This window comes from Acanthaster planci, linkage group LG07 (genome assembly GCF_054643075.1).
Source record: "Acanthaster planci isolate LZ-2023a linkage group LG07, COTS_SCS, whole genome shotgun sequence".
NCBI lineage: Eukaryota > Metazoa > Echinodermata > Asteroidea > Valvatida > Acanthasteridae > Acanthaster > Acanthaster planci.
Window position 1 is genome coordinate 19,803,479 of NC_141783.1, and position 13,000 is coordinate 19,816,478.

At 42.2% G+C, this 13,000-nt stretch overlaps 1 protein-coding gene across 2 annotated transcripts; it reads right to left on the bottom strand.

Annotated features, from left to right (window-relative positions):
* Nucleotides 1-922: 922 nt before the first annotated feature.
* On the bottom strand, nucleotides 923-11,371 carry LOC110976151 (tubulin--tyrosine ligase-like protein 12). 2 transcript variants are annotated; one of them, XM_022229202.2, is made up of 11 exons: nucleotides 11,179-11,371; nucleotides 9,880-10,064; nucleotides 8,983-9,181; nucleotides 8,003-8,168; nucleotides 7,244-7,565; nucleotides 6,288-6,497; nucleotides 5,326-5,440; nucleotides 4,860-5,011; nucleotides 4,236-4,326; nucleotides 3,571-3,778; nucleotides 923-3,122 (listed from the first exon to the last, which is right to left on the bottom strand). In XM_022229202.2, exons 1-11 carry the CDS (start codon nucleotides 11,299-11,301, stop codon nucleotides 2,971-2,973), a joined length of 1,923 nt encoding a protein of 640 aa, XP_022084894.2. In that variant the 5' UTR covers nucleotides 11,302-11,371; the 3' UTR covers nucleotides 923-2,970. The 2 variants fall into 2 exon arrangements, with proteins under 2 accessions (XP_022084894.2, XP_022084895.2); XM_022229203.2 differs by lacking the exons at nucleotides 4,236-4,326; nucleotides 4,860-5,011.
* Nucleotides 11,372-13,000: the final 1,629 nt, after the last annotated feature.

Here is a 13,000-nt window from a genome sequence, read left to right on the forward strand (position 1 = left end):
TTTTTTAGACAGAGATCACAATTTATCTAAATGCTGTATTTTCGAAACGCCGGAAAATCTTAAGCTCTCTCCGCCCCCCGTCTCTTTCAAATCCCCCTTAAACCCCCACCCACTACTGCGGCTCATAGAGATCGCGCACTCTCTTCAAAATCATCTCTCTAAAATCTCTTATGTACTCTCTTAACTGTGACTCGCTCTGTTACATATATATTTTTATTAAACGGTTCAGTGCATCCACATTCTCTTGCATTCCCACGCTGTATTCAATAGATTCATCAAGGTCGACATACCATCTGTTGACTCAACCAAACTTTTTTCTTACTTGGTGAAAGCAATGTGTATTAGGTGTACAAAGAATGAAGATTTCACAAACCGCTGATCGATTCATCATTTCGGATTTTAAACTCTCTCCATGGCGTGGCTCTTTATTCAAGGTTCAATTTTCTTCTTAATTTTTAAATGAGTAAGAAAACTGCGACATTGTGGGAGTGGTGGCGTTGACTACGCGAGATGGAAGGACGGAGAGATTTTTATAGAGATAGGCCGCATATGAAGTACTTGGCTAAGACTTGAAATTACACACGACTCTATGGGAACTGGCTTCGGTCTCTACCATAACTTCGGACACGGCCTAATTTAGTCTTGGAGAAAGTGTGCAATCTGTGAGCCGCGCCGTTAAAAGAATGGTAAGGATTTCAGAGAGATGCTCCAGTACTGGCGGACTATGGAGGTTTTGCGTGGAAGCCATCTTGCATAGCAGTTCTTTTGTGTCACGGGGAAGCCTCCTTTGTGAATACCCTCCAGAACATAAGTACTGGCCCGTAAGATGGCAGCATGCATGCATATCTTCTATTTACTGTATTTGAGCTGGCCAATAAGCAGGTTTGGAACAGAATCACTCATCGGACTACAAAACAAAAGCTTGTACATTAAAACCCGCCCACTGATGCGGGAAGTTCATCACAAGGTTGCACTTTTATTCGACAAACATTATGGCTGCCTGGTGCGAGTTATAAGATCCAAACGCGACTTTTGGGGGCAAAAAATGATTGTTTTCGGGGAGTAAAATAATGAACTTTTACATACCTTTTGTGGTCTTTCAGGGGTATAAGTAAAGCACGACGGGGGGGGGGTTCCCTCGGGCCAGACGGAAGTGAAATACTGGCAGTCCTAACTTGGTTGTGGAACTAATAAGAAGCCATTGTAAGCATACCTCTTGCCGGCGATTACGTCAACAAGGCAGCCGATTCAGACACTCGTGAAGGTAGACTTCACAGAATATCATTGAATTAAGAATGTCTGATGATTGGGACAAGAAGCCTTCAAGAAGCAAGTAATCTAACATCTGGAACAAGATATGGGACGGAGGAGAGAACCCATCCCCTCCTTTGTGTCGGTCACTGTTTGACCGGAATCTCAAGAGTTCTTTTCAGACTTCGGGGAGGGGGACTGTCTGTAGAGTTTTGACTCTAGGTATACCAGGCAAGATATGGGACAGAGGGGTAACCCCCCCCCTTACCTGTCCAATCCCTACATTTGAAGCAAGATATGGGATGGAGAGAACACCCCCGCCTTTGTGTTGGTCATTGTTTGATCGGAATCTCAGGAATTCTTTACAGACTTCTGAGGGGATGTGTTAGGTAACAATAGTCTAAAGGCAGGGGGGGGTTCTCTCCGTCCCATATTTTGCTTCAAATGAAATGACTCTAGGAAACGTATTATGTATAGAATAATTTGAACAGTAAACAAGAGAGGATATTCGTTCCACTGTAATTATTGTGAACATAACCTTACCCGGGGCACAAGGAAACCGACATCATCGTCCTAGCGGAGAAAGGCCAGCGTATGGCAGGCACCAAATCAGACAAAATAATTCACTAGGTATGCAACGGTTGATTGTAGTGTACCAATTGTGGGCATCTAAACTACGACATTATATAAACACATGTAATAATGTGGCCCTTGGAAATTCTTTGAGTTCCTCATCTTCCATTGAGCCTTGAACCGGCCTGGTTCAAAAGCTGGTCAACACTTTCATAGCAATGTTTTTCAATGTAATGCAGGCTCTGGGAGAGCTTTACGCTATGTCAAAGCCACACATTATCCACTCTTGTAATGACATCACCCTGCTCAGAAAAGTGTAAATTATTCTTAACAATTTACGGTAAACTACGCATTTTCAAAGAATGTAAAGTTAACTGTATATTTTTTTAGCGTGTACAGGTAAGTATACATTCTTAAAAAAAACAAACGATCAAATCGGTAGTTTGCCCATTGAACAGGTTAGCAATCAAACTGCTGTTTCTTTAGAAAAAGATTACGGCTGAATGTTAAAGATGATTAACTGGGCATTCTTCCTCGAATAGGAATGACGCAACTTACTTTTTTTTCTCTTTAACTCAGAACCCAGTCCTTAACAAAAGATTATTCCTACACTGTGTGACCACAACTCTTTCCAATCACATGCACTCAACAAGTAAGGCAGTATACGAGTTTTGCTTAGTATACAAGTTTACGCTGTATCGTAACTATGTGGCTAAAGTGACTCATGCACTAAACGGGAAGTGGATTTAGCGTGTAACTGGCTAGGTAAGTCAGATGAGACCTTGGATGGCAATGTTGTGTCCACAACCAATGCACTGGGGCCCAGGTCAGCACTTGGTCCCAGATGCTAGGCCAGATTGATGGGCCACTCCTTTTAGTTATACAAAACAGGCTAATTAATTCACAAGACAGGGACATGGAACCCCAATCAAGGCCAAGTATCCACAACTAGGACCAAATACGATCCCTGACCGCTTGTCAACCACTGGTAAACTGTTGCCCAGAGCCCATGATGTATTTTGTGCACAGGTTACCTGGGACATTGACCAGCAGCTGACAAAATGTCCAGATCAAACTTGGCTCAAAATCAACAGTTAGGACGCAAGCCCTTATTTTACGAGGAACACTTCTTGCTGGAACTGCCTTTCAGAAGAGCTCCTTGACGGGCCTGTCCTTGATGTCTCCAAGGAAGAGTGTACTGAAGATGTCGTCAAAGAACTCCTCCCTGTGCCAAGTAGCTCTCTCACAGTCTGGGAAGTAGTTGCACTCCAGCAAGACTGGCTGGATGATTTTCTTCCCTACAACAAGACAAAAAAGTAACAATACATAAAACAAAATTACAGTCGGTGAAGTCACAAGTGCCAACAGTGTCAGTGAACAATGAGAACAGTATGTCTTTGTCACAGTTTGGGACTTGAGACTTCATGGTTTGTGATTGGCTGATTGAGACTTGATTGTGACCACTGGACGTAATGTCATTACTTTTGCTGTGTCCTTCCACTACTACTGTTATGGCCCCACACCATGTACAAATGGGCCATCTCTCGCAGAAGCTGTGACCCATCTTAGCATGATGTCCTGAAATACGGACAAAGGAAAAATTCTGTCTGGACCATGAACACAAGTTATTTCCCTTACACATGCCTTGCCCAAACTGCTGTTGCCCCGTTTTTATAGCCTGATATCCAGTGTGTCCATGGCACTTAACCATGGACAGACAAGTGATCCCTCTCAGCTGTGGCTTACCAGCACTGTCTGTGTCCCACTTCAGCATGATATCCAGAGCGTACATGGCCCTGGACCATGGACAATGGGTGATCCCTCTCGGAGGCGGTTTGGACACAGCTGCCTGGAAGAACTCTTGGATCATGTCGTGAATACTGGCCTCAACCTCATCCCACTCATAGCCGGGGTTTTGCTGATTGAAGTGACCAGGAAACTCATGCCACAGCATCTGAATAAAAAAGTTAACAAAACTAGATGTGGAAAGCAAGCATTTTAAACAAAAAAAGTGAATGAAATTTTCTTGAAAACTTTTATTGTTCACAGTGTGACAATACAATAATTTACTCTGACCTTTGACAGATCTGAAAACCCTAAATTTGTAAACTGGAGATAATTTTGAAGATGACGATGGTGCAGATTGCAGGTGTTATTAATCCTCTGAACTGTTGTGGATATTGAAAGGCAAATTGAATTGGACATGTTTGAACTGGCTGATGATTGTAAGGCAATGTGAGGTAGCAGTGGTGATGCTGGGTAGTAGTGGTGATAGGGGACAGTGGTGGTGTTGTATGGTAATGGTGGTGTGGGGCAGTGGTGGCCACTGTGAAGTGACCGTGGTGTGATAATGGGCTGCGGTGGTGATTTTCGGGGTAATGCTTGTTATTTCTACTCCAAGATCTCATTACCTGATAAAAATTTTCCCCTGGCTCGTTTGCAGTATAGTTCATGACTGTGAAATGTTTGCTGTAGTCATCCAGGGTGTCTAACGAAAAAGGCCTGTGACATCCAAAGAATTCACAAGTTTTTGTTAAACAACAGCCCAAGATATCTCTGAGAGGGATAAAAGTGGTAGTAAAAAAGGCCTTAAGAACTTAAGAACTAAAATGTTAGAAACTGATAAAGTTTTACGGATTTCAATATACTTTCAGTTTCAAGGAAAACAGTTCCATTGTATTTCTGAAGTCTAAATGCTCTCACAATACGGGCGATTCACAAGAGTGTGCCACCAAGAGTTTGCAACACACTGGCCAATCATAACGCGCGAAATTTGTCGACCATTTCCAAACGTGCATTGGGTTGACAAATTTCGCGCATTGTGATTAGCCAATGCGTTGCAAACTCTTGGTGGCGCACTACTATGAAACGGCCATATTCTTTCAATTATTCACAGACTCACGTGTATTGCTAATGCATTTTGATTATATGATAGGGATTAATATCACAATTTGCAATGCTGGATTTTGTCTGGGGAAAATAAATGTATTTTACAGCAAACCCTTCATCAGAAACTTTCCAATGGTTTCACTTACTTGTTTGCGAATCGAAGCCAGAATATCTTGTATGCATAAACTTTGAGAGGCTTAACTGATGTGAAAAGCACTATGTAACGAACATCAAACTTGACTGGACCAATGCCATCGCGGACAAAGAGAACAGGATCAGTCAGGTACTCACAAGCAACCTGTATCAAAGACAGGCATTATCTTGGGCTACAATACCTACTTTTTCAGCCATTTTGGTGTGGCTGCCTACAAAAAAGAAAATGCAATAATGAGCTAATCTGAATAAAAACTTTAAGGACTTATTCTCTAACAAACTGACTGAATGACCCACCAACTAACCAACCACAACACTAACCCTTGAACTCACCCTGACTGACTAGCCTGACTAGTTAGTTGGTGGGTGAGCTGGTCAGTCAGTCAGTTGACTGGCTGACTGATAAATGAACGCTGAATTGATCAAACAATTGAGAGTCCAGTCAACTATCAGGTTTACCTTGGGCACATCGGTTTCTGTCTGTCTGATGATTTGGTTGAGATTGCTGGCCACCGTGGTATCCAGACCTCGCGCAAGATTGAAAGGCTTGCAAATCCATATATTGGGTGCACCTCTGAAACCAATTAAAAAACCAAACTTTAAATTTCAGCAGTAAAATACAATTGATGACTCTCACAGACCCTTAGTGGCACAGTTGGAATCAAAGACATCAAAGTTTCCATTGTTGACCAGCACTACGCACTGAAATCGGAGGATCAAAGCATGCTTCTCCGGTGGGGTGCATTTAAAACTCGTGCAGGAGTAATCTAAAAGAGACAGGCTCTTTTGGAATATCACATTTCTTGGGGGAAGACGCTCAAAATCTCTCAGTTGTCCAATACCCAATTTTTTGGAAGCCTGAGTTAAATCTGACATAGGGTTTGCTTGTTAACACTAAGTTCTGTCATTTATAGTTCATGTCCGCGTGAGTGTCAACCTGAGTGTACTGCCACTTGGAAAGTTACCATTTTTGGCTGACCTGTCCCAGAAAAATGGGCATTTTTGTGAGAACACTTTGTACATTTTTACTCAGTTGTAGTTGAAATGACTGTAAGATATTACTGGAAAAAAGCTCCCAAGGCTTCAATTAAAAAGGAGAATAAATTCTGCCTCCATTCTTTTCGGAAGTTGCACTTTAAGTTACACTGACCTCAGAAAATAACAGTAATATAAACACCAATGCTTGAAAAGAGCCTACAGGATGCTATGACTTGTGGCATGTCAGCATCTAGTGGAACCAGGCAGAGCTTAGAGAACAGCCACAACTTTGGAAATGATATGATGTTATCTTTACTGAGAAAAATGATACAACTTTGAAAAGTTGAGGAAAAGCTTTGAGTTTCCTGTGACGTTTCTTTTTGGTGTATTTAACAAGGAACAACTTGTAAATGGAAAGGTTTGAAATTCACAGTTTGACTTGCTTTTTCTCTTGCTGCTGGAAGTAGGAGACAAACTGGGGCAAGTTGTTCCACAGGTCAAAGGTCACTGGCAGCCATTTTGGGCCACAGCTTGCCCCTAATTGGTCTTTCCCTGCTGCCCTCCTGGAAGTGAGCGCCAACATGTCCTTGGTGACAATCAGCTTCTCTCCTGGGAACTGACTGACGTACTGGTGTGTATCATTGGACAGCTTTCTGTCACCATATTTATCACAGGAAAAAAAAATTTTTAATTTCAAAACATCCTTCACCAATACTTCCAAATACATGTAACTTTATAAAACTGTACTTCCAGTGTTTTCTTCCACTCAATTAAACCTCACAGATATTTTTTTATCACGTGTGAAGGTATTATTTTAGCCACAAACTTTGACTTTCAGAAACATTCCAAGTTATAGGGGCTAACTTTTGGTATAAACCTAAATTGCCACAAATACCAATTTTTGTACAAATATTTCTCACATCATATTTTTTTTCCAACCCTCCGAGGTGCACCTATGGAGTAATATTTGCTGCCACAACAGGCTGGGCACAATGGCTAAATTCACTTTCAACACACAGTCCACCTCAGACTCCCCTGACTTTTTTGTAAATGACCAAAACCAGTGGGGATTTGCATGTTGAAATGTCAGCCGGAGGTTTGCTTGATATTTCAAAGCATTAGCCATTCCTGCGCACACAGACAACCAGATTGGTTGAAACTTGGCAAAGAGTAGTTAAAATCAAACACGAAGTTACGGGAGAATTTATAGAAGTGAGAAGAGAATAGCCCAGGTCTTTACTGCACACAGGGCTTCGTGGAACTCCAAGATTTCTATACGACAAGAAAGCTGTTGATTTCCTGCAAAGTGGGCATTTTCGAGAATTCAGCAAGATTCCAAGTGAAAAAACCAAGGAACATAGATAGAACTATTGGAAATTCCTCTTCACAGCGTCCAAACCTGAAATCTCTGAAAGTCTCTTTTACAAAGAGGATATCAGCTTCCTCCTCTTTGTCGACAAACTCAAAGCGCGGATGATGCAGGTTGGCCAGAGTCTGCGGGTGGTCGCTGTATACCCTGAGCTGGCCACTAATGTCGCGCAAGACGGGATTCGCCCCAACTTCTGGTGAAATGCAATTACAGACACGGGTCATGTAGTCCAGGTCCGGCTCAGGCTGAACCGTGTCGATGTGGGTCAGGTCGCAGGGTTGCCATGGCAACAGACGAATCTGTCGCATCAGTGAGTCCTGTGCTGGGAACGCATAGTCCACAGTGACATCATCTGGAGGGAGAATTTCCCATGGTCAATAAGCGTGGCTTTATTTAAGTCTTAGTTCCAAATACAAAGGAAAGTTCTGCACGGTCTCTAAGGTTTCCCCTACGTGGAATCTTTTCTTTTATTCTAGAATATGAAAGTGAAAAGGGAACTTTGTGTTTCATACCTGGTTTTGCCCTTATTCTGACACATATATTCACATTGTACAGCCGAGAGTTTAAAAAATATCAGAACTTTCCTTAGGTGAGAATCGAGCCCATGATTTACTACTTTACTAGGGTAGATGTCTCAACCACTCAACCACCGAGTTTGCTGGGACCGGGCAGCTGGCCAAGACAGTAGTGGGTACCTCAAGAAATCAGTAATAGTTTTGACTATGTTGTTGGTGAGTACGTACATGTACCCAACATGCTCCTAAGAAGTCATCATATATGTGTATTTACCTCCGTATTCCAGATCTCGGAGTGGGAAGAGAAGAGAGTAGGCAATCTGATGAGGAACGTAGAAGAAGGGTACCAGTCGACAGCTTGGAGTGTCATCATGTAGTATTTGGGAGCCAAACTCGTCCAGTATGTACCACACAGGCTGCCTGTCTTCAGCTATCAGGCCCTACAGAGAAAGGAAGAGTCTGGGATAATCACGTTTCCAATCCCCAACTTTTGGCTTCTCTCACAATTTTTGTCCTGGAAAAGGACATGCTTGTGACATGTGGGAATTAGCAACCTTTTTCTTGGGGGGGAGATTACTTCAGCGTTTTTTCATTTTGTGAAGTATTGTGACTTTTAAATTGTTTTTAAATATTCAGCAATAAATGCAAGTGTAAAGTCAGTTCTTGACATATGGTGAAAAGGGAAAAACTCTTAAGAAAACCAGCGTATGAGGAGAAGAGTTATAAAATCTGTTATTAAAATCGGCTACAGCCGCCGTAAAATTTGAGATCCTCAGCCCGCTTTTCAGCTATTATTCTCGGCCCACCCTTGAGCGAACACGGTGAAAGAAAGCAGACCCTGGCTCTTGTACATATGGTAATTGGTCTTTGTGTGTAGTCCAGAAATGAAAAGACCGATTTGCATCATAATCACCAGCTTCACAAGAGTCCCACTTTGAAAAGAGGCAACGGGAATGTGGAAGGGTGAGTAGAACCGCATGCCACCGAACAATCAGCCTTTTCACCGTGTAATTCAAAGCGTGCAGAGCACACAGGGCCACAAACTGCAAATTTGTGGTTTGGCAGGTGGCCTTCGTGGCTAAGTGAGGCTGGAATTCTTGGAGTTGGCTTTCGGGAAGAAATTTCTGTCGTCAAGGGGTTAACGAATACTCTGCTAAAAACCCCTCACAAGAAACTTCTTACACTTGGCCTAGTCTTGGGCATTTTTCTCACACCAACAACTGTCTACAGTGCCATCGTAGCCTACTGACTTACCTGGGCATTCACACTGTATGTGCGGCTGTATCTCCATGACTCAGCCAGTACCTTCTCAATGCACTCGTCTTGGTTCTGTCCGTCTGACTGAGCCAAGCCCATCAAGCTCATCATCCTGGGCAGGAGGCCTGGGACCGTCTGGAGCTGGATCCTAGCCTCGGTGAAACGGTACGTCCAGGCATGGTCTATGAGGTAGATGCTGAACAGAACAAGGAAAAGGTTAGAGGCATTTGTTTTTGTCTGAGTCGAGCAAGTTTAACCTTTGCATGGAGAAGCTTCTGACATCTTAGCAAATGATTTCGCTCTGGGAAATTGGGAACATGTTTTTCCACAGGCCTACATGGGTAAACTTTAAGTCAGGTGTCATGGTTATGTTTAACTGTGGACTGGAACATTTTGCAGTGAGATTGAAACAAGGAAACCTCAACCTCTCAGACAACAGTAATTCTGGGCTTCATATCTTATACTAATCTAATACATGAAGAATTCATTTAATATTCAATCTAGCAGACATTGAATGTTAAAAGGTAATGTGTGTCATCTCAATAATTGTACATGTTATGTCAGATATGTAATGTGGGCATGACAACTTTAACAGAAAATACTAGGCTGCTGAAGCAGGAAATAGATCTTTAAATTTGTTTGAGAGAATCCAATCTTGGGACCATACAAATGTGAGTAAATTACCTGCAAAAAAATTCCCTTCTTTGTTGAAGTTTGAAGGAAGAATGTCTGAAATTCTGTTAAATACAACCACGACATTAAACTCTGTAAGAAGGTGATATGCTCGGAACCTCACCTTTGCTACACGCATAATGCAAGCTGAAGGCAGAGTCAGGCTGACTAATTTCATTCTGATTTTTGAACGATGTGGTCTCGATCAACCTTTCCACCCACCTGTCTCCGTCCATTGCGTCAACCCCTTCCTCGTGGCTAACCACCACTTTCAACTTTGGTGGAGCATTTTCAGTCGGCGGCTTCTCCATCTCCCTGCCGTCTCCTCCCCTCGTCTTTCCTTCCTCCGTCTTGGCATCCTCAATGTCGACATACGTCAGCATAAACTTCTGTCCTGCATCAAAATACTGGAATGAAAACAAATGTTAGAAACTTTTGTCATAGAAATGAAGAAGGCTGAGCTTTTTCTTTAGTGTTTACAAGATGTTCATATCCACTCCTTGTTTTGGGGCCAGGTAGATCTTAGTCTGTTTCACGCTTACACTGTTACGAGATGAAATTCCGATCAAATGTAATTTTAGACTTAATTCCCTCAAAAACCCTTCAGAGCCATGAATCAAAAACAGAAATGCAATATCCTTCAATTGACGGATGCAATCTGTGACACATAAATGGGTTTCTGGAAAGAGTTCCACACCTGGAAATCACCTGACACCTCTGTTGACGTTCAACATTCAATGTTGAACAAGTTCATATCCGTTCGACATTAAGGATGCACAGCCCTAGGAACGATGGAGTGCAAAAGAGACAAAACAAACTCTGCCACTATGCACATCCCTCCACATATAGCTTATTTACATGCCACTTCAAAATGATGTATAACATGTACACACACAACTCTTTCCCAATGAGGCACCCCAAGACATGGGCATTTTGGGGGTTAAACAAGCCCTCAAATGTACATGTGGGTGGTGCAGTTTTTTTCTCTTCTTCACTCCATTGTTTCAAGGGATGTGAATCCCGAGTGCCACTGCTAGCCAAAAGTAAAACTGTTATTATTCTACATTACATATTCAGACGGTTACATAATCAACACTGACTGTCCAACATCAAACGAGGAATAAATAACTAACTTCACACCACCCAAAACTTAACTGTAAATGTATCAAAGAGACTGAACTGGCAAACTGAGTTTTCAAAGTAAATAGGCCTGAGCCTACTTATTGTATTAAAAAAAAGAAGGGCACGGTAGGCACACAAAACATTTTCTTTGCCATGTTGACTTCAGTTCAGTTGGACTAACAGTAACAAACAGGCTCATCGGGGTGGCATCTGAACACTAAATTCTTTTCTCCATCACCATCCAATTAAACCAATACACACATCTCGTTCGCCTACACTACCCCACCCATATCCCACCCGTCCTTGCAAGGTCACTCTACGCGTTAAGACGCGACATGAGAAAAGGACTTGTTTCCGACACTTCCACCTGTCCACTACTTTCCGTTGCAGATTAATTACCTGGTTTTCAAGCTTGCTGTACACACTAGGCCAGAAACGTTCTGGTACTCCTGATATCTCCAGCTGACTCCTGTGAACCTCTATAAAGTTGCTAAAATTTGTCTTTTCCTGACCGTTTTCCATTGCGATATACACGTACGCTTGATCAACACATCACAATACACATGGTGTACATGTACACGGTGTTGGCACGTGTTAAGGGACGGCATCAAAAATACAGAGACCGTTCGCACGCGTACGAACGCCAGGAACGCATTCTTTTGTTCAAGCTTCTCCACTTGGCACGCCTGAGAACGGCCCTCCCGTTCCCTTGCGTTCCTCTACAACAAAAGACCTGTCACGGTCTGTGCACACAGCAAGATGTTGTGGCCCCCATGGTGGCATAAAACCTATGCGAAGAAAATGTGAAGTCCCCGAAACAAGAATGGTGTTCTAACAACCGTCCATGGATAGGAAATAAAATTCTCAGTGAACGGCTGGGAAAATTAAATGTTGTGTCACTCTTCTGCTTAAGACATTTCTTTTTAATTCTCTGATGTAGAGTGCTTAAACGCTGCATTCCACAAAGTAATACTTTGCTTCTTATCAGCAAAAAGATATACATTGTATAAAGTTTTGAGAGGGGGGTGGTGTGTTTGTTCTGGAGTAGAAAGATCTTTCCAGCCTTTGAGGTTAGCCGATCGCGCCATTATTTATATTCGGTATGTGGAGCCTGCCAATACTGAACTTGAAGAAAAAACATTAAGCGCTTGCAATGTCAGCACTCTTTGCACTAGAATTAGGGGAAGAATTTTGAGCCCTGCCGATCGCATTATGTTTCATTCCAGGTTGTATCCCTCCCTATCAGAGCGCATTATCGCCTTCACAAATTTATTCTACCATTGCAGAGTTCTGTCATTGAGATCTAGGCAAAAACATTTCAGCCCCCAACTGGCTGCTCTTTTTGGAGATGTTTAATCTTTAATTTTAAGGACCTCCAGCAAAAAGAATATTCCTGCCTTTGCACATTTAAAAAACAATCCAAGCATACTTGTGCTTCACAGATTTCAAGGGTCGGAATTTATGTTTAATAGCAACTTTTCAGTCTGCCGTTAACCTTTTGGTCAACACACACAAATAACTCTGCGACTGCGCAAGTGTATCCTACCAATGGCTGTTTTACTTAGAAAGAATCAACTTAGTAATTGGCTGAGGACGTACGATCGCTGTATCTGCCCCGAACGGCATCTTCACAGAGAGCCTGCATGACCCAAATACTTAAAAAGATACATTGTGTCTAATGGAACAATAGAGCTGTCAATCACTCCTCAGAAGACTTATTTTCCTGCAGAGCTGGGGTGGATTTATTCTAGATTTTTTTTATCTTCCGGATTTGCCGAGACACTTTTTTATTTTTCACTTGCTCAACCGCCCAGTTATTTTATTCGGAGCACCCAACTCTCGGCATTTCTCCAAGGTTTTTTTTCTGTACCAAGGCTCTTTTTTATTTCGAGGACCAAACCCGCCAAAAATATTAATTCTTCCCTCCCCGGTATTTATTTTTTTATTCAAACTTAGACCAGGTCTAGTTTTAAAATTTTTCCCGGCACCTCTGCTTTTTTTATTCGGAGCAACCAACCCGCCAAGAATATTAATTCTTCCCTCCACAGCATTTCTTTTCTATCAAAACCTTGACCACTTGTGGTTTTTATTTTTTCCCGGAACCGCTGCATGTTTTTTCGGATCATCCATCCTAACCCATCAAATATGTTCATTTTTTTCCTCTTCGGCATTTATTTTCTATCCACACCTTGACCACTTGAGCTTTTTTATTTTTTTCCGG